Genomic DNA, 22965 nt, shown 5'->3' with positions numbered 1-22965 from the left:
AAATACGAGGTTTTATTGTTGATGTCCTTTTAAATATATAACATATACTAGCGGACCCGACAGACGTTGTCCTGTCTACACGTCTTTAATTTCAAAATTTCAATTTTTATAAGCCATTTTGATGAAAATTATTATTCAAATGTTATGACAATATCTAACGATCCAGCACATGGTCACACACGATATAACACAATGATAACAAAACTTTTTTAAATTTCGGGACAGACTTAAATTAAAATTCGAATATTATTTAAAATTTGACACTGCGATGGTAGCGCCGTCTGTCGGATCCAATGTAAAACATTCCAAAATCAACAACAACTAATAAATTGAAAATTAATTAAAAAAACATTGTCCAGCGGACAAAATTGTGAATCTAAACCATTCCCAGATCCCCTTGAACACACACAAAAAATTTCGTCTAAATCGGTCCAGTCGTTTAGGTGGAGTTCAGTCACATACACACGCACACAAGAAATATATATATTAAGATGTATTAAAATAATACACACACTACAAAGTTCTTTCTTTGGGAGGAACAAAACGTAGATTTTTTAAAATATAATATATTTAATTGATCAAATTGTGTATGATTGCCTATATATGCACTTTTGCCATCTTTATTATCGTTATAACTTGCAAGAAGTTCTCCAAATTTCAAAAAAAAATTTCATTATTATAAATAGTCTGACGTAAATAAAAACAATAAAATGGAATAATGAAATTAAACGTGATTTAATTTAAATAATTTAAAAACTAATATATGAACTGTAAAAAAACTACGAAGCTGTAAAAAAAGAATTCAGTTCTTTGATTTTGTTAGAAAACCAATGAAGAGATAGAGATAGCCAATTTTGATGTGTAGGGTCCTAATACTACCTTTATCCCCGGAGATTTCTCGCATTAAGGTTTGTCCTAGCGTAATGTGTCGCTATCCTCAATAAATCAAAAATCTTGTTAAATCAATATGATACAGTCAGTATTTCTACGGTAATACATTTATTATTTAATAGACTCTATAATTATTTATTTCATTTGTACAAATACCCGTGTATTCGTACACAATATCTCAATATGTGATAGTAAATGCAAGACTCAGCTCAATCTTTATCTTTAAACTATGAGACTTCCACTAAAATCAATTCGTATTGTAACTTTTCCAACCTGCATTCGTAGCGCTAACAATGGAAATCTAAATATCTAATGAGCTCTGTTCTTAAGAGAAGTTCGTGAAATGAAAATTTTGACTGCCAGTGTAACGGAAGGCTTCTATTTGAAATTTCGTTCTTATTTATGATTATTTTTGTTTCATGTCCTATGTAAGCGTGCTTTTAGGCAAGTCGATGATCAGCTTTCTGTACTTCTTTACTCTACTATTTAGGGCAGATGAATACCTTTATTCATAAAGATTAATCAGTCTACATGCAACGTTTTAGCTGTCTCTTTCAATCATACCGTAAATATAAAGTGTCAGAGAAAGAGGAATTAGTAACAAAACTTTCAGCTTTTTGAATTCGACTTGACCGTTCGTATCAAAAATCCTCATCGCTTTTGCAATACCAATTAGTTTAAATTGAGTTTAAAAAATCGCTACAGTAACAGGGTTCAATACATGAACCTCCCATTTTGAATCACCCTAAGTATTGTATAACGTCTTGTCATGATACTTATAAATTCAAAACATAGGTATCAATCAGCTTAGGAGACTAATTTTGTACTCATCTCCTACGTGCTCTGCATATTCTACCGTCTTTACCATGTAGAGCATTCAAAGTAGTTCGGATTAACCTGCAGTTCAGTTTCATCGGACTTCTAGGCAGATTATTAAATTCCACCCGTATTATACCGACGACATTTTTTCCGTACTTACCGTAAGTATGTGGAGTTAGAAATTTCAAGAAGACTGGTAACACACTCAAGACACTGCCATTGTGTTGTGTATCACTTCACAACAGTTGCCTCCTGCCCGTTTTCCCCGTGTTCTGTAAAACAAGACGAGAAAAAGATAAAGAGATCATCCTAAATAAACTGTATTATATTCACAAAACATTTTTATTAACCAAATAACTAGTTTATTTGATACAATTCTAATCCAGCGATGTTGACCTACACGGATGAACGAACAAGCGAATTAAAACATAATAAGAATATTATTTGTTATAAAACCAAGTTCTACAAGCGTTACCTCGATTGCCCGGGCATAACAAACCATATCTACAGGTAATAAGACTCAATTTAAATAATCAGAATGCGGTAACGGGATTGGCGTTCGGGTGGGGTGAGGCATTTGATCAAAATCGACGCGCGCAGCATCCTTATTTCTCGATGGGATTTATGCGAAAATTCGCTAACGAAAAGAGGGTTTTTTGGAATTTGAGTCTTATACACATATATATATCTGATAGAAAATACTGAAAAGGTTTTTTCTCATAAGTCATATCGGTTTACAGACTAGATTCAATAATTGGTACATTAAAGATATTCTATCTTGAATCTTATATACTATGCATAGAGCATAGATCCTATTATTATCCAGGATAATTGAAAATAAAGTTAACACGAATAAAGAGAATGTTCGCAGCAGGGGGGGGAGGTAGCCTGCCTCTGCCCGTTTCAGCGTCGGCCATCAGTCGTCCGTATGTCTCAGGTTTGCGCGCAGCATCCCGTCGCGTTATCCCGTTGTGACATTAAAATCACGATAAAAACGATTTTATACAATGATAAAATCGTTTGAACGTATTTAAATTTTAACAAAATGATTAGAAAGCAATCGGCGATTGCTATTGTCGGTTCTTTGTTATATATTTTCGGCATATCGGGACAGCCTTTTCCAGTCGAAAAAATTGCTGTTGGTAAGTCTTTAAGTATTTTATAATTCGAATATTTGTTATTGTCGTATTATGGGCTATTTTTAATTAGTTATTCAGGATTTTTACTAATTTTTATTTTTCTATTTTTTTTTAATTCATTGAAATAACGTAAATTGGTTTCTGATAAACTTGAACAAATGTTTTTAGAAATGTTTTAAGGTGTTATCGCTCCTTCTCGCTTTGTTCAAAGCTTTCTGTAGCATGAAAATTTTGTATCGATTTTCTCTTTCTTTCATATTGCTCTGACTCTTTCGCTCATCTTTCATCTCTATGAGAATTAATGTGGAAGGTGGCGGCGCTGTTCACCCGCCATTATCTCGTCGCCATTTTAAAGTTTACTTGAGCATAAAATATAATTATTATATGTCTTAGACAATCCATTTACGGACCTTTGTATGTTATTGCTATATTTTTTCAGCATTGTTTCCTGCGTGGAATAAGAGCAACGATTAATTATCATTTAAAGAAAATTACCCATGAATAAGTTTTAAGTTAACACAACAAAACTATTTTTGACAACTTTAGATATATATATACGTACTTATACATCGTAATTACCCCGTGAGTATAATACTTTAGACGTATACACACACAATACTAATTAATAAACTTAATGTCCTATAACCCTCGAACCCAAGATGGGGCCGCAGACCATCCAGATTTACCTCGGACGGCTACGGTTGCTCTTTCCTTGCGGTTTCCAATCAAGTACCTGCTTGAGAATATGATTGGGATCCCTTTGGCTTGTGTGGCCTATCTATTTCCATTTGCGTCGCTTTATCTGCAGGCTAATTAGGGTTTCTTGGCAGCGCTCACAAAGTTTCTTGTTAGAGATCTACGGCGTCTACCGATCTCGTACCATACGGCGAAAACATCGGTTGACCAAGTCTTGGAGTCGGTACGAGATGTCTTTGATGACCTTCCATGTTTCACACCTATACAGCAGATTTGACTCTGGACCGAATATTTTAGTCTTGATTTGACGCGTCAACGTCCAGGACTGCCATACAGGACGAAGTTGTGCTAGGGTAGCTCGGGCCTTGGCAATGTGTGAAGTAATGTCCTCTTCAGTACAATATTACTATAATTGAAGAGTTATTTCTTTCATTGATAATTCCAGGAATCATTAGTTCGAGTGAAATTTTTTTTATTAAGGCGACTTAAAATGAACAAACACTTTTTTATTATTTTTTTATTATAAGTACAGAAGTAGACACGCCGTCTGAGGGTAAGATTCCTGTTGCGGATAAAACTTAACTTAGGTTTTTAACATTGAGTAGTCACACTGAATGTCAAGATACAACTATGATTTGGAGGGTATAATTATCAATCTTACTAGGATACCTATCTCATATTGACACTATATCTAAATAGTAATAAATGAAAGGTGTGGTCATACGTACGCTTAAATCGTGTAACTTCCCAACCAATTTCAAAAGGTTCACATCTAGTCCAAATTTAGCTGAAACTATACATATTTCTGTATTGGACAATACAATACTGTACTTTAGTTAATTAGTCATGATACCTGTCACTTTTAGTACGGCTTTATCCCTCGACGTTGCGTAGAGATGTGGGGTCTCTCTGCATCTTCTACCCCATTTACCATGGACAGCATTGAGAGGAGTTAGAAGGAGAGGAGAGCTAAGTGAGTTATAGGCCGATAGGGAGAATACAAAATAGCATCCGTATCAAATCGACGTCCGTTGTTCCATAAGTGAGTGACTCTTAAGACATTTGCCGCTCAGCACAACTATAATATTTCCAAACCAATTCGACTTGAGGTGCTTCAAAAAAGAGGGTACCGATACTTAAAAGGCCGACAACTCACTTGCGAGCGTTCTGGCAACGTGCGTGTCCATGGGCGGCGGTATCACTTCATACGTACCTCCAACCCGTTTTGCTTCTATCGCATAAAAATAATAATAATATAACAAACAAACAGGAAACAAAATCTCTGCAGTGCACTCTAGCCAAGCTGGCGGGTAAATTAATTAATATTTAAATGGAACTATTACTTTATATTATCGTATTACTCAAACAAAGTTCAACTGTATTATGTATTTAAAATAAGTGTAACTGATTTAAAATACAGATAAACAAATATTGAATTGTTTACTGATGCTTACATTACATTTAATATTGGACCTCGACGTATAAAATCGTTTTAATATTTATAATATCAGTAGAAGAAGTATCATTTAAACCAGTGCAATCAATACAAGCGTGGCATCAGTTTGGTTGACTAAGAAATATATGTAAGAAAAAAATATATTAATTGAATAGTAATAAATAAAAATTAATTACACAGTTTACGCTTTTATTTCGATTTCTATACAAAATCCCATCGACTATTCGAATTTATGTTATTAGTGTGTAGTAAGAGGGATTTTTTATCGCTAAGATAGTGATTTTGTTAGGTAAAAGCTAAATGCTTGTAAAACCAAGAAAACTTGGCGACTCAAATCAGTAGCGTAGACTTTCTTGCCAGCTCTTCTTGACCATTCTATATCCAGATTCATACAGGTTTTCTGTATGTTACCATACAAAATTGTAGGTATAAATTACACACTGAATTTTTATTAAGTATAATAAAAATTCGTTAGTTAAAGTGTGAACTATTATTTAAGCCATTTAAATTTTACGATAAGTCGAATTGACATCTAAAAAGGTATTTCACCATCCTACGGTTCCTTCCGTAAGTCGTTACGTAATCGGCCATTAAATTTTATGGAATGGAAAATTTAATGCATGAAGTGGCCATAACTGTACTAATATTTATAATCCCCAAGTGGGGCAGAGGGCATCCAGCGTAGTATCGGTCTTCCAGCTTCCTTCGCCTGCAAGGTCTGTTTTTGTTGATCAGGTTTCCTTTTGCCTTGAGGATTCGTAAGGAGAGCCACTAACTCATTTCCACTTATGGCGTTTGATAGACCTGTCGATTGTTATTTGCATGGCTTACATAACTGATGATTAAGTGTAGTTTTATTATTATTATTACAAAAACTGAGAATCAAAATTAAAATACACTTTACAGAATAAATTACTTACGAGAGAACATAATAAAACATCGCATTATTAAAATAGCAAGCGATAATTGGAATACAATTATAATGTGAAAACTGAATACCATTTGTATTACAGGATTATTAATGATGAGTTAAATTTAATGTCAAGGTTTTGTGATACTAAATAAAAACGTGTGGCTCTTGGTGAATGCCGCGCTTATTAAAAAGCTATTGCATATCATTTTTTAGCAACTTATGGCATTATAATTATTTATTTATGTTTGATTTGTGCAGTATTTTTTCTGTGTTATTAATTCCGTATATTACTCTACCACTCTTCCAGATTCAGACTAACACGCCTATGTAGTCTGTCTCACCACCTGTCTATCTGTACCAGCTGCACCGGCCACTCTTGCGCTACGTCACCGATCTCGTCAGAGTGATGTGAATACGCAGTATGCGTTCTCTCCCACTCTAACACACCTGCGCTACGTCATTGATCACGCCAGATCGATGTGAGATGCAGTATGCATTCTGTCCAGCTCTAATGCGTATTGGCTGCAGCGATATTCCTTAAGTGTTGTGTTAGGTTTTTATTTTCGTTACGGATTTTTTTGATTCGATCGCGCTCAATAGCCGCGTTGCAATAACTGAATATATTTTATGATTTAAATGCTTATACAAAAAAATCATACTTCTTGTTTTGAAATCGTTAACAAGGCTCATATAATCCATACAATTTTGTGCTTTAATTTTTTTTACATCAACACTATACGCTTGATAAATTGTGTATATAATATTTTCGAATCAGAGTAGAAGAGAGCTACATACCATACTTATCTTTCTCCTCTTAGTATATATCACACACACACTTGTCATCAATCACAAACATAGACAGAATTGGAAAAAAAATAATGTAAAATCGTTTAAAGATTTTGATTTATTCCAGCCCGGCTTATATATGTTTTATTTAATGTCATACCTTTTTATTAATGTGATGATTATAAAACTATATAGATATTAATAATGTGATAAGTATGTGAATATTTTAATTTTAATAAAGTCTATAAATTACGAAATAAAATATGCTAGTCCTATATTAAATAAAAAAGATAGTAAGAAATAATTCCTTGTTCCAATAGCATTTAATATGCAAAATAAAAATCTGTTACATATTAGATCTATGAATTAACTAGGTATAATATATCAAATCAAATAACTATAATAAAACCCCATTTATAACAAAGGGGTTAAATAAAAATATATATCGCTAGTCCGTGTATTGTGGTAACTAGAAAACAATTAATATTCTGTGGTACATGTTTAAAAAAAAAAAAACATTTGTGCAATTCACACATGGTAGAAGTGAAACCTTCAAAAACAAATATAAATTAATCATTTTCCACTATCTAAATGTGTGTGTTCTTTAAAAACAGTATATTTTAATTATACATTTTAATTTATAAGTTTAATATAAATCTTTAATTTGACAAAAACTAAAACAACGAAAGTTTGAAATTCGATCAAAAAAAAAGCGGCAGTAAATAGAGGCTGTATAATGCCTCCTATCTCATTTTCTCCCACGTTAAATCATATGATGAATTGATGTTTCTGTCTCTCTTTACCGCTGCATCCGGTTTGAAATCACGACGATTCGAAAGAAGTTTATCTATCTCATTTTCTCCCACGTTAAATCATATGAATTAATGTTTCTGTCTCTTTTTACTGTCGCTTTTTCGTTGCATCCGGTTTGAAATCACAACGATTCTAAAGAAGTTTCACTTCAAAAGAAAATTTTAGTCTTACAACTATGTCTTATAAGTGAATGTGTGAGTGTGTAAATGAGTCTGTATAGGCTGAAATGGATGAAAATTATTATTCAAATGTTATGACAATATCTAACGATCCAGCACATGGTCTACAATAACACGATGATAACAAAACTTTTTTTTAATTTGATCGCGCTATCATCATCGCTATCAGCTATCTGATAGCGATGATCAGCGCTAACTGTCGGGACAGACTAAAATTAAAATTCGAATATTATTTAAAATTTGACAGTGCGATGGTAGCGCCGTCTGTCGGATCCAATGTAAAACATTTCAAAATCAACAACTACTAATTAATTAAAAAAAACATGGTCCAGCGGACAAAATTGTGAATCTAAACCATTCTCGAATCTCCACGAACACACACAAAAAATTTCATCAAAATTGGTCCAGTCGTTTAGGAGGAGTTCAGTCACATACACACGCACACAAGAAATATATATATTAAGATATTCATACTGTCTAATTATATTCCTCATTTCCCAGGTGCAATTTTCGATCAAGACACCGAGGAGATTCAAAATGTGTTCAAGTATGCAATGGCAGTCCACAATCAGAACATCAGTACCCGCCGTCTTGAACTGCAAGCTTTTGTGGATGTCATCAATACAGCCGATGCCTTTAAGCTTTCAAGACTAAGTAAGTATACTCGTTTAATAATTTGCCTTTTGCCTATGGAATGGTATTTCTTAATATATTACACATATTCTTTAATGACATTGCGTACAAGTGACTAGTAGCCGAGTAAGTTTCCATGGGCCGGGCGGCAGCTTAACATATTATAGGTGAAGATAGACAAAACGATTTTTTTTAATTGAATGACGTTTCGTGTATCTACGCGAGGGGACAAGAGATTTTGTTAATAAATTACAACGAAATCACGCGGTGTTTGACTCATATTATTAGAGACCAACAAAATGTACAGAGCATTGTTGGCCTAGTGGCTTCAGCGTGCCACCTCTACTCTACTCTGCCACCTGAGGTCGTAGATTCGATCCCCGGCTGTGCACCAATGGACTTAGTTTATATGTGCGTATTTAACATTTGCTCGAATGGTGAAGGAAAACATCGTGAGGAAACCGACATTTCTTAGACCCAAAAAGTCGACAATGTGTGACACCTGTAACCTTTTATGCTTCGCTTTGGTGGGCGAATATCTAAAAGTATCAAAGAACTTTCTATTAATTACCATGCTCGTTTTACTATTTTTCAAGACTTCTTTAAGTTTTTTTATAGTGTACTTTTGTATACTAAAACATTGTTTTATGTTTATTTAATAAAACAAGTCCTTAATAATTTACAGACGTCTTATTAGGATTACGATTAATATATTGTTTTGTGCTTACAATTCAATTTTTTTTTTAAATATAGTAATTATAATAATTTTGAAGCAGAAACATATATGGGGTTTGACAACAGATCGGATCTATTTCTGTGATACTTTCTTGTATACGTAAGCTTGTGGTAGATGCGTGGCACATGTTGATCCATAGATCGAATACGTGCCGATTCTCTTTCGATTATTTTATTTAATCGTACGATTAAGCATATTGAAACGTGAAATGTGCAAAGGCACTTTTCTCCTCTTTAGAAATATAAAAGTGAAAATTGTTATTAACTAATTAACTACTCTAGTAAATTTTGAATAGGAGTATAATGTGCACCATTAGCACACTTAAAGTAGTATAAGTTTTGAAAGAGTTCACGATTTACATACCCAAAACTTTAGTAAGCTCTACGTGTGATAATTTTATGCGGCATAAGACCTCGGAATCGCTACCTCATAAAACTTAAAATTTTAGAGTTACTTTGACGAGTTTTACTAGTCATAAGTATATGTTATTATAATATATTTCTTCATTTATATATATATTTATACATACTGTAACCATAATTGTCTATTCTTTACTTATTATCATTTTGTCGATCCGAAGTGGTGGAGGCCTGATGACCTGTAACACAGGTGCACAACCTTTAACAGGCATCAGTCTCACATAAACAATAACAATTACTCCAAAGAAGAATGACAATTATTTAGATACTTTACTGTAACATATGTTATGAAGTTTTGTAAGTTTTTGTGAGAAAATAAAAAATAAATCCTTCCAATTTATTTCTCCTTCCGTAACACATCTATATACATTCCATAAGTGAGCATTTTTAAGGCAGTATTTGCCGCACACTACTACTACGTAGAACCAGCTGTTCACTGAAGTATTTCGGAACCAATTCGTCTGGCAATGTGATTTAACATCAGATGAGCCGCTTTTTCCGTTTCCTCCACAATTAATAAAAAAATGCTTTGTCCTCAGTTTTTGAGTCTAAATGTAAATAAAAATATATATGTTTCCAGTTACAGAAGAAAAAAATCAAACTATTTGAAAGCTCAGCTTTACGGTTGATAACCGCTAAAGATTGCATCTGTTTCCTTTATTAATGACCCCTTTATTTATGCGTTAAAGAAATAATGTTTATGTCATGATGTTTGCCTTTACCCGTACTAAGAAGGGATAATTCTACTCAAAGAAACCAGTGAAACTTCCACTGATGCACTGCCGTAACTCGAACACTAGACCGCAGGGTAGATAGCCTATTATCGGTGAATACTGTATTCTGTTGAGTATTGAAAAAGTTCAAATAATGTTCCAAATTTAAAAGAATTGAGATTTTATTCCTTATCTTAGTATACGTAGATTTACTTCGTTAACACAGAAAAAAATGGAAAAACCTTATCTCACCATTTCGGTGTAACAAAGGTCCCAAAAATACAAGCAAATACATATTTTGTATCTTGGTAACAATAATTTTAAAATACTGACACGGAAATTAAAACAACAAACAATAGCAAATTGTCTGTAAGAGGATTAACGTCGGATCCGCGTTATTTGTCCTAATGATGGAAAATTTCCGGTATTTTACCGACACTCGCATAAATGAACATCTTTTCTCAAATCCCTCAAAAGGAGCTGTGAATTTTTTTATATTATCTCCACCTTTCTCCCTCGTTGTTGAAGCACATTCTATCCGCCGTCGTTTATTATTTTATGAAATTTTCGCTGGTATAGCTTTCTTATGGTTCGGTCAAACCTTCCCTTCAAGACCATTACGTCATAAGAGTTCAAAAATACCTGGTCTCGAAGCTGGATCCGTAAAGGCAAATCTCTTAAAAAAAACGCTTTATCGCGCAACACCAGACGTCAAGCTCAAACAGGTGGAATGTAAACTATCAATAATGGAAATCTTAGATATTTGAAAGAAAATAGAAAGATATTGTGTGCCATTTTCATGAAAATATAAAATGCAAATATGTTATCATTGTTAAAATCAGGACGGCATCCGACATGTGCTATCTGGAAAAATTGTTCACTGCAACGATTTAAATATAAATATACTGCTAATAACGATACATAACTAAACATCTATTAAATTATTTACATTTGTAGCCAGTAATTAATTGAACATTAACAGTGTTCATATTAGATCCAATATTAAAATTATTTTAATAGCTAATTAACGTAATTAGCTGAGATGTACCGTTATAGATAATTATTATTACAAGTCAGCAATGAAAGATGTGTAAACGTGTTTACGTGTACATATTTAATTTTGACTCAGAAATGTCGGTCTTTGCCTCATTAGAAATATTCGATTTTAATTATGCTATGAATTCTATTTTTCAAACGCTAGCCTTATATAGAGAGCATATTGCGTATATCTCGGAAAAATTCAAACGAACAATCACTTTTAGGTATAAGTGGCCGTGTATTGAAATAAAATATACGCAGTACGCGTTTAAAAATATTAAACTAAGTTCGTTTTATCATAATGGGTTAAGTAAGTTAATTATAATTAGATAAAGTGCTAGGAGCGAAGAATCACCAGAGCTCGTTCCCTTAATGAAAATACGGTTTTATTGAAAAAACAGCTTATCTCAGTTTTACATACTGGAGATTTTTTAATGTTCTAAGTATATAGCCGCCGATAATCGGCGTTTATGAATATATACAATAATTTTGGCTATTAAGCAATATTAGGCTTAGTTATTTTTTCAGAAATCTGGTTAACTAAGGTAAATTAGAAAAAAATACTATTAAAAAAGGATAAGAACATAATTGCTGCGTATTAACTGTGCTCATCTCTTTTCTTTACGGCGTAAACAAAATATGACAGAAAGAGACGAAGAGTATCTTAGTAGAAAATGTGCAATTCCATTTTTTATATTTAAAAACATACTAAATACAATTACTCACATAGTGATTGTAAACATATAACATTGATTTTAAAATACAATCTAGTTACTTGAAAAGAAATAACAAAACAATATGATAAACGGGAAGTAAATAACGATGCTCACATTTCGTACCAACAGCCAATTACCTAGTCTGAGTCATCCCTTTGACTGTTTGCAGAATCGTATTAGTAATCCTAAGCTAAAGGATAATAGGGCCGCTTTTGCCACCTGTATAGCATCATTGTTTTAGCCAAATCAAGCATTTGTAAGGACCCGTAGGAAATTGCGGAGGCCCATTTGCCGTGATTGGTTTCCGATAGATGTTTGACTAAACTGCGTAGTTATATACTCGTCTTGGAAATTATTGACTATTCGGGCGGGTGATCGCGAGACGGAGATAAATACGCGTGTCGCTGAAATCGAAAAGTTGCTGTTTCGATTTTCGTTCAAGCGTAGACGTGACAAGGGATATGTCACGTTTCGTTCGTTTATCCTACATACGCTACTTTCGTTTTACACCACTGAGTATTCGCTACATCGCTTAACCATGCCCTGACCATATATTAAAGTAAAGCACTTCTAAACCTAACATATAAATATCCGTGGGGTCCTAGCGCGTTAAGGCTTTTTAGGGAATTATCCAAAAGGTTAGTCGATATCACAGGAGAACGAAGAGCTGGCAGCTACCTCGCACAAAGAATTAGTCTAGCTATTCAAAGGGGGAACGCTGCCAGTATCTTCGGAACCTTGCCTAAAGAGACTCCTTTAAATAATATTTTTTAATTATTAAATTTTAAGGTACTAGTTATTAGACATATACTTAAGCATGATTCTTATTTACAGTTTGCACCCAGTTTGCCCGAGGTGTCTTCGCCATGCTGGGCGCTGTCAACCCGGAATCGTTTGATACACTGCACTCGTACACAAACACTTTTCAAATACCATTCGTTACTCCATGGTTCCCCGAGAAGGTAAGCTCTATTATAATTGTCATAAGACTATTTTACTTAACAATATACATTTGTTTTAATTAAAGTTTCCCAATGTTGAGCGTGACTAGTAGAATGCGGCATTAAATGTCATAAGAGAGACCAGGTATTTCAAATTATAACTTAGTTACAATCTTGTATAGAATTTGAAATTTTCATATGAAAACTGCTTTGAAAACAGGCTTAAGTTGTTTTAGGACGCCATTTGTTGCTAGCGCTAACATTTTTCCTGGTACTTAGAGTCCAAAGAATTATGAAAATTGTTTCTAATAAAGTTTTAAGCGCAACAAATGTTAAACTTTAAAGTACTGTAAATGATTAACGATTCGTGCCGGTATTTGTCTTATTATGTGACGGCAGCAAAAGCATTCTGCGAATTCTCATAGACAAAGCGCTGCTCTGATGTAAAACTCGTTCAGAGAACATTGTCAGTTATTAAATTTCAACGCTTAACTTTATAAAATAAAATTCAAACAAATACTGTCTTGTTCAATAATTTTTATTTATGATAAAAGGATTTAATAAATTGGTGCGGTTTTAATATATAGTAAACTGAGAATTTTGTATTGAACTGGAACTAATGTTAGCTATTTTATCCATCAGGTTATACCTCCATCATCCGGTTTAATTGACCATGCCGTGAGCATGAGGCCCGACTACCACAAAGCAATAGTTGACATTATTGTCCACTACGGATGGACGGAAATAATGTATGTGTACGACTCGCATGATGGTAAGAAAATACCTAATATATTTTACCAATTTTACTTTAACAACTAATACAAGCATGATAATCTAAGGAGGACATTATCTAGTATATACTATTTCTTCATATAGAAACTAAAAATAACAAATATATAATAATAATAATGTTTATATATTTAATTATTATGAATTTACTATATTATGGTCTATATAAAGGCATGTAGTTGGAACACACTTTTAATAATAATACAGTATGGTTAATACTATAAGTAGTTTATGTTGCTTGATGTAAATTGTTATCGTATATATCTTTAAACCATTTTTAAGCCAATACGCCAATTTGGCGCAACTTCCTTATCATATCGATTACACAAATGAAATATTTTTTTATATATAAACAAAGTTCAGCATGAAAATGCATTTGCAAATAATAAATGTGCTGCCATAAAATAGGTTTTCTTTATGAACTCGCGCGTCGTGTTGAACACTCAGTTTAAGCTGTTTAGCAAACGTAAGGTTTAACTGAAAAGACTAATATGCAGACGCTATTTGAGTTTTTTAATAGAAATAGTCCGTCCCGGCATACAAGAGTTTCACGTTAATTTAACCATTAATGTACAGTTAGCAACTTAACATTTCAATAGCTTATTTTACTGTTTAAACTCATTAATTTTCCGCCCCCAGTGGTAACGTAATATAGCCTTCGATAAGTGGAATATTCTCTAAAATATTATCCAATTCTAACCTGAAATTTCTAAGCTCGTCCAAGCTTTTGCGATATAACATTAGTTTTCTCACTGTATTTATATTATAATTCAAATAAAACCTACACCAATTAACTAATTGGAAGGATCTCTGGTCTAGAATTCTAGTTAATTCATCTGACAATTTCTCTCTTAACCTAATTACTAAGACTTTATCTGTATTTGTTTTATACTATTACTTCCGTCTTAGAACCGTATTTAGTTTAATAATCGATTTTCAACATACTTTTACTATCATATTTATATATGCGTGAAAAGTAGTTGCTGTTTTTTAAGTTTTATAGCTCTCTGAATGAGACTTAAAATAATGTGTATCAGGCAGAGATAGCTTTCTGTTAATTTTCTACACAATGGAACGTTACAGGAAAGGTACAACGTGGTCATCATCCTACGTTAGTGATGGTTCAGTGGGGCTATCTTAATCAGGAAGTCACAAAACTCCCCGCCCCATCCATGGATAAACTATATTCTAATAATGACATGTATTACAATTTAGTTTAATGTTTATTTCTTTTTAGATTATATCATTACTTTATCCAAATTTTGATGTATTTTTTTCGTATATACTTTGACAATCTTATTAACATTGGACTAATAAAATTCTTGTTTCAATATAACTTTAATATATTAAATACTTCAGCTAATATTACTTCCTGTACACGATTTTAAAAAAATACATATTTAACTTTCCCGGACCACTAAGTATATATATAAATAAAATTATGTAGGTTAGATCTTTTAGTTGTAATCTGTGCCAATAAATATTAACGATTATCTCGGTGCAAACTTGAATGCGATTTTGTATGAAGCACTGAGGTTTTTACTATTAAAAGAAAATGTATACTAAAACGTTTTCTTCATAGATACATCCTTCTTGTTTCACAGATGAGAATTTTATATAAAAGTATGAGAAACAAAACAAAACAGAATAATAATGAGTACGATAATGTAAACATCAATTTCGAGAGGATAACATTTACTAAAACAAAAATTTTGATAAGTGCTTGAAGATAATAGGGAAGTGGGGGGGGGGGGGGGGGGTGTATTGTGAGTGCTATAGGTAACATATCCAGGTACAATGTATATGATGTCACGTTACGGTCTTGTTAGTACCTACGTGTAATAGATAAATAAACACAAACAGTAACTTGAATTATATAGTCGAAGATTACATTACGCAAATTATGTACTGCGTAGTAACAGATCATTAATGATATATGGGGATAATCCGTTTACACTCTCCTCGATATTATTATTATATTTAGGTTAACCAAAAGTTCGTAGATCAAACGCAACCAGGGGTCAGATGGGGTCATCAGCTGCAAAAAAAATTTCTACGACGGATCCCTAACATCAACCTGTAGAGTTGCAATTTAATTTGCGATTTTATAAGAAAATTCTAATAAGAATTCGAAATTTCTACATACTGTATCTTTGTCATATTATTCACTACATTGGTAAAACCTGCTGTCTATGGTTTTTGTATACATTAATATTATCTTAAATATACCCATTGAAGAAAATATTAATATATACAAAAAAAAATCTCAAATCATAACTTTTAGGTTACTTTGTAAAAAAAATACTTTACCGAAAAGTGTTTAGTTTAATAGGGATTCTCTAAAGGTATTGCTCCTGGCCATGAAAGGCTCTAATACCTTTCATATATATTAAAGAAGAACGAAGCTTCTCTGTCACATGTCTCTGACTTACTAGGGAGGCATCAATCTGAATCCTATTGTAGATGGTAGACAAATAAAGAATATTTGTATTTTTTGTATTTTTGTACTGATAAATATGATAAAAACGTATCGTATTCCTCAAAGTCAAATAAGATTTTTGTTTAGCTATTGAACTCGACAAATAAAAACTTGCTCATCTCTTTTAAGCGTAACAAATATATAAATGGCCGTTAGGAGGAAAGGAATGAAACATTGTTATAGAAAAACGCTGAAAAGTATTCTCCATCGTCGCAAAGTCCGATCCTTACCGACTTTTCTTTTGTAGTAGGTACTTGCCTGTTTGCGTTTGACATTTATTGCTCTTATATTTTACGGTACACTTAGAAAGTAGTACAGGAAGTAATATTAGCTGAAGTATTTAATATTTTAAAGTTATATTGAAACAAGAATTTTATTAGTCCAATGTTAATAAGATTGTCAAAGTATACATACGTGAAAAAATACGTTAAAATTTGAAAAAAGTAATGGTATAATCTAAAAAGAAATAAACATTAAACTAAATTGTAATACATGTCATTATTAGAATATAGTTTACCCATGGACGGGGCGGGGAGTATTGTGACTTCCTGATTAAGATACGCCCCACTGAACCATCACTGACGTAGGATGATGACCACCTTGTACCTTTCCGACCGCTTAAGCAGCTTCTTTAGAATTGAGAGCATACACTTTATCATTTTGCTTATTGTAATGTTCATCAATCGTGAAATGTTTTTGTCAAAAGAGGATATTTTTATATTTTTCACCTGCGTATCGCAACAAGGTGTTTTGACCGATCCTCTCTCTTTAATTGTTAAGATTGATTAAGGGCACGTACACAATATCGACGATGGGCACCGAGCTTCAAGTTTTATTTTATAATACGTTACAAATTCCTAGCGGGAATCTTCATTTCTCCAAATAAGACTTTTGGCTTTCTAATGGGGTTTCGAATTCTGGCTTCAACAGCCTTTGTAGTTCTAACAGCACGCGGCTGCCTTGATATTTTCTTTCTATTCGTCGACAGATGAAGTGTTGTTGTATCCGTAGAAAGTATCGAGTTTATTGCCAGTTCTTCTCTTACGTTCTACGCCCTTGATTTGAGAACTGGCTGTTAATTTAACATTTGAAGCATTCAATGTATATTTCTTTTTTGACGTTCATAAGTGTACATTATGTTACCTACATGAATAAACTTATACGTTTTCCAAGTTCAAAAAAATAAAAATTAAAAAATAAGAAACCTTGGGTTTAGTTACCATGAAGTTCTATTATGATTTGAACTTTAGATAATTTAAGACGGATAAAGTCTCTTTGTGTACTTTGTTTGTTGTCTCGTTCGTAGAATATAAATAAATATTGCAATAACAGTGAAATATTTTTAACAGCAAAAACTGGTTGAAAGGTTTTTCCAATACAAAATTCATTTACCAAAGCAAAAATGGGTTCAAATTTTAATACGCACAGAGTGCAAATATTAGGAATAGTCATGAAAATTTATTTCCTCTAACAAACAACGACCACAATGTAATAGCTTTTTCTGAACGATGAATACATTCGATAAAGCAAACACTTTGGCCAAAATTGAATCGACATCAATCAACGGACGCGGGTATTTTGAAATTGGCCCAGCAAATCACTAGTTTTTCACAATTCCACTTCTGATTATTACCGCTTAAACTGGCAATAACTTCTTGTAACAATGTTGATTATTTGCCAAATATGATCAAACGATAAAACAATTGAAGGATCGATTTGTCGGTGATAAATAAATACCACACTTAAAGAAAACACTTTTTAACGGATTAAAGTTATGTATTATTGTAAACTTACAATTATATTTAAACATAATTAAAATTTAACCGACGTTTCGCGTGCTTTACAGCGTGCGTGGTGGTGACTGAAGACAAAGGTTTAAATTATTATAAGTTTACAATAATACGTAACTTTAATCCATTAAAAAAGTGTTTTCTTTGAATTTGTAAAAGTTATGTTAATAAAAGTCAATACTAAATACCAAACGTACTGACTCACCTTTAGTCAGATCAGAGAATATACGAAATGATAAACAGTGTATAATCAAATAGACTGTAAAGCAAATCGTGTAAACTTAAGGCAAGTAAGCCAGTTTTAAATGCTAGACCTAGTTGAATTGTAATTTTTAATATAGTGCTGGCGATAGCGAACTAGTACTATAAAAGGCGAAAAAAGGTTGTATTGTGGTCACTATTAACACAGGCGGTCGCCGACTCTAACGACGTCTTATCCTTAGAGCCTAGTTAAGCATATACTATCCATCCTGTATATCTATCCGATGTAAACTAATCACTCATTTAGTGGTGTTCACTTTTAAATAAAAAAAACGACAGGAGTGCCGGAAGTGAAAACTTGAATATTAACGTTGTGCATTTTTTATATTTTGGAATGGTTAGGGAATAATTTTGCACGAATTGCTTTAATTATCAGTATAAAAGTACTATCATTTATGTGGTAGAAAACAATATTTATTTATTGCGCTATCGTACACAACTTCAAATCGTATATCCGTCATATGACTTTTCGATCAGGTCACTTGTCCTGACGCAAGTTTAACATTTTTTTACCCATTCCAAAAAAAAATTACAACGCCGCTAAAGAAGTTTTCATTTCAAAAATAAAAACTCAAATTTATTTCGATAAAATAATCTGATGTATATGTAGTTTTTTCAGTAAATAAGACTAAACTAACATTGATCTATTTAAAACAAATATTGTAATACAAACACACGGTATTGACTACAAACCCGGGGCTACGCTTTGTAAAGGGAAAAATGTTAAAAAACATTTAGTTATTGTATAATTTTTGGCAGGTCTATTGCGATTGCAACAATTGTATCAATCTATGGAACCGGGGCGAGCCAAATTCAAGATATCTCTAGTGAAGCGCATTAACAACGCAGCAGAAGCCATAGATCTTCTTTTAGGCGTAGAAGAAAATGACAGGTGGAGCAGTAAGCGAATACTTCTAGACTGCAATGCAAAAAATACAAAGAGCATCCTTGTGGAGCACGTGAGAAAGGTGGAACTGGGACGTCGAACCTATCATTACTTGCTCACTGGTTTGGTAAGTACAGGCCTTTCACTGTCTTCAAGTGAAGTTATTCGAATACAAGTCCCACAAATGTATCCATGAGGGATAAATTATTTTTCTGCTCAATTTTTTTTAACAACCAGTTTATTGGTATCAATTTCACTACTTTCAAGTAGCAGTAATCATAAGCATCATTACTTGTTGCTTCTACTTATAATTTATCGGGTATGTTTTAAATTTTGTCACAATCTTTGGTATTACAACTACATAAATCCTTAGAATCCCTGACATTCCACGTAAGTTATTGAAGTTGCTTAGATATTGACCCAAGCTACGGGTATTGAAAGTTCCAGACCGGGTTTTGTCAGTTAATTAACTTGGCACTTCCTAAAGAAGGATTGGTTAGGAAGTGCCAATGTTTGCTAATTAACTAATGATTAAGAAAATAATTGAAATGGAAACTACGGGGTACAGTTGGTTGCAAAAAGCCGTAATTATGTATGTCTAAAGGTTTGCTAAACTATGGTGACTCTGTGGTAGGAACTTTGTTTGTCTCTTGCGCGTCTTGAGAGTAAATTGCTTTGAAAATGCTTATTATTCATCAGTGTATTTCTAATTACAAAGTATAAACTAAATTAAACTTCGTCGAGACAATAAGATAAATGAGCGTCGAATGCGCTTACATTTAAGTCCAGTCACGTCCTAGCTGTTAATTAGTTTTTGAATTTGTATATACAAAAATATAACATGAAACTTTCAAACTATATTCCACTGTAAATAAATGTTGTACGTTGAAACGAAAATAATAGTTGTAAAATTTCGAGAGTTGTCTCCAGCGTTTAATTTTTTATTAGCAAGATTTAAATTTAGAATAATAAAAAAAAGTATTACTCTTTATTACTTAAGACGTCAGATGGAACATGGTGCAATGGTTGCAGCGTACAAACAAAGACGGCGAGATTATTGCCAGTTCTTCTCTTCCGTTCTACGTCCTTGATTTGTAAATGTAAAATTAGTAGCATTCAATGTATATTTCTTTTTTGACGTTCATAAGTGTACCATGTTACCATAGGTAACATGTGTATCATGTTACCTATATTCAGAATAAAGATTTTTAAATTAATGTTATTACTATGTATTTGTCTTTGTGACGAAATCCATACTTTTTCTCTCGATCTGGAAACACATTTGGTAACGAGTAAGAGAATTCTTGTGTTTTTAAATTTCATATACTTAATAATTTTGGGCCTAAGATTGTATGAATAAGTTTAATTGCAGTCCATATTTATGCTATAGTTTACAATGTCAGTCATGTAAGTCCGAACGATTTGACCCACACTTTCAGTTATAAGAGGTTGTGGGTTGGTTGGTAATTGCTCACTGGGTCACCAGTGAGCAATTACCAACGGGGGTAATAGGCAACGGAGCGCCCCACTTAATAAATATAGATCGTAAAATAATAAAATCACAATCTACAACAAATTCATTTTAAACGTATTGTAAATCTTATATATAAAATTACAGTGTCGCGGTGTTTGTGGTTTAACTCCTCCGAAACAGCTTTCCCGTTTCTCATGAAATTTTTTGTGCATATTGGGTATGTCTGAGAATCGGACAACATCTATTTTTCATCCCCCTAAATTTTTAGGGTAGTCCATCCACCCCTAAATATTTCATTTTTATTTTTATTTTTAGATAAATTTTATTTTTTTATCAACTGTATCATATCAGTCATTTCCACTTTAACACGTTAAATGAACGTTTAAAGAATTTAAATTTTGATAACCTACTTGGCTTATTCAAACAATACATTAATTAATTTATAATTTAATAATGATTGATTTTAATGATGATTTAAATACATTTGTGACGAACCAACACAAAACAAGGAGTTTAACTCAGCGACACTGTAATTTTATCGCTGCGTCTTTTACATATAAACCAGGTCGGGAGGATACATATTAATATCATATAGTAAATTTAAGGTATTCCCATTAACAGGTTATGGACGATCAATGGGAGAATGAGGTTACGGAATATGGGGCAGTGAATATAACCGGATTCCGCATCGTGGATCATGGCCGGCGGGTCGTGAAGGAATTCATTGAGGGTTTAAAGAGGATGGATCCACGCTTCAAGGGGACTATATCTGTATGTTCATTTATTAATTTGTATAGAAAACGCCATATGGCAGTTACTCTGCGTTTCATTACCCAAATTTCAGTTTTAAAAATCACATGTTCTAGTGTCCCCTCACCCCCACCTATTCATTAAAAAATTCGTTAAATATAAAGAAATGTAAATGATACCTATTATTATTATTTAGTAAGAAATTACTGGGAAATGATTATCGACACACAGTGAGTAAAACATATCATGAAAAACTTTAAAATAAAAGTCTAAAATTGTTATTGCAAATAATTTTCATGAATTTTCAAATAGCCATTACTAATAAAATTGCCCCCTGTGGGGTGTTGGGAATTACTGACACTGTTTCTAGTAAAAAAAAACTATACGAATAGAAAAAACTAAAGTGTTGACCTTAGCTAACTACAGGGTAAAAACGCACATCGTTAAAATTTACTCTCATCATTTTTCCCTAACACGCCAAAAGAAGTGTAATTTCAATAAACTTTTTCACTAAAATCTTTAAACATATAAATGTGAAGCCATGCCGTTAGCTACGGAGCATAGTTCACATTTACAGAGCAAAATGTCTACACTGAAAATCAAACATAAAACGTATAAAACAAACTTGCCACACATAAGAAATACACATTACGAATTGATAACCTTCTACTTTTTGATGTAGGTTAAATATTACCATCATTATCCCATTGCCTATAGCGCATGCTAATAATTCTTTCACACAATATCGATAAGGTTTTACGATGATCCCTAATAATATAAAATCTAAAGAGTTAAATATGAAGTCCCAACCATATATTTTTTATAAAGACCAGGCGGCACATGGGCAGGAGACTCATTTGATGTTAAGTGATAAGGCCGCTCATCGACACTCTCAATGCCAGAGGGCTTGCAAGTGTGTAGCCGGCCTTGAAGGACCCTAAGTCGAATTAATTCGAAAATACTTCAGTGGGCAGATGGTTCCACATATGATGGTGCGCGGCAAAAACTACCTTAAAAACCCTTAATAGTGAAGTGACGTCGAGGTGCTATGGGTAGAATTTCGTATTCTGACTTCCGATGTTGTAACTCAGCTCTTGTAGCTGAAAAAAATTTAATACGCAAATATATTTGTTGTCTGCGTTTACACAACCAGTGTATATGTCGCTGCCAACTGGCTTATTGTATTGTATAACATGTATCCAAATCTCTCTTGATTCATATTTGGGCTTACTTCATCGTAATAATAAATGAATGTTTTTATAAAGTTATTAGAATATAAAAAATCGAATGAATGTGTTACAATATAAAAATGTGCAAATTAAATTTTATTTAATTTACAATTCTATAAAAAAAAGATTTAAAAATTCATTCCGTTTTAGCGTATACAATACCTTATTTCCGTTTGGCATTTAAATATGAATAGATTATGAAGTTTGACGAATGAAAATTTAAAACTTAATTCATCACATATTTCGGTATTCCATTGGAAATATTGGTTAAAATAAATAATAAAAATTTGAATGATCTACCAAAATAAAATAACCGTCTTGAATTGTAAATATCATTTTTTGGGTTTAAACTCAGATAATATTCAAAGTGGATAACTGCTCGATAAACAGCTTAGGCCCGGCTATATAGCTATATAGCC

The 22965-nt window shown here is 32.7% G+C and overlaps 1 protein-coding gene across 1 annotated transcript in view; it reads left to right on the top strand.

Moving 5' to 3' along the window:
- The first annotated feature begins 2648 nt into the window (after positions 1-2648).
- The window catches only part of LOC110999035 (glutamate receptor 1-like), a 40226-nt gene continuing 19909 nt past the window's right edge, over positions 2649-22965 (top strand). Inside the window, exons 1-6 of the mRNA XM_045634228.1 lie at positions 2649-2852; positions 8194-8346; positions 12782-12909; positions 13531-13660; positions 18967-19220; positions 21189-21338. Of these exons, the coding sequence (XP_045490184.1) occupies positions 2756-2852; positions 8194-8346; positions 12782-12909; positions 13531-13660; positions 18967-19220; positions 21189-21338 (912 nt within the window). The 5' untranslated portion in view covers positions 2649-2755. The remainder of the gene's footprint in view (positions 2853-8193; positions 8347-12781; positions 12910-13530; positions 13661-18966; positions 19221-21188; positions 21339-22965) is intronic.

This window comes from Pieris rapae, chromosome Z (genome assembly GCF_905147795.1).
Source record: "Pieris rapae chromosome Z, ilPieRapa1.1, whole genome shotgun sequence".
Classification (NCBI taxonomy): Eukaryota; Metazoa; Arthropoda; class Insecta; order Lepidoptera; family Pieridae; genus Pieris; species Pieris rapae.
This window is presented reverse-complemented; position numbering and strand designations above follow the sequence as displayed.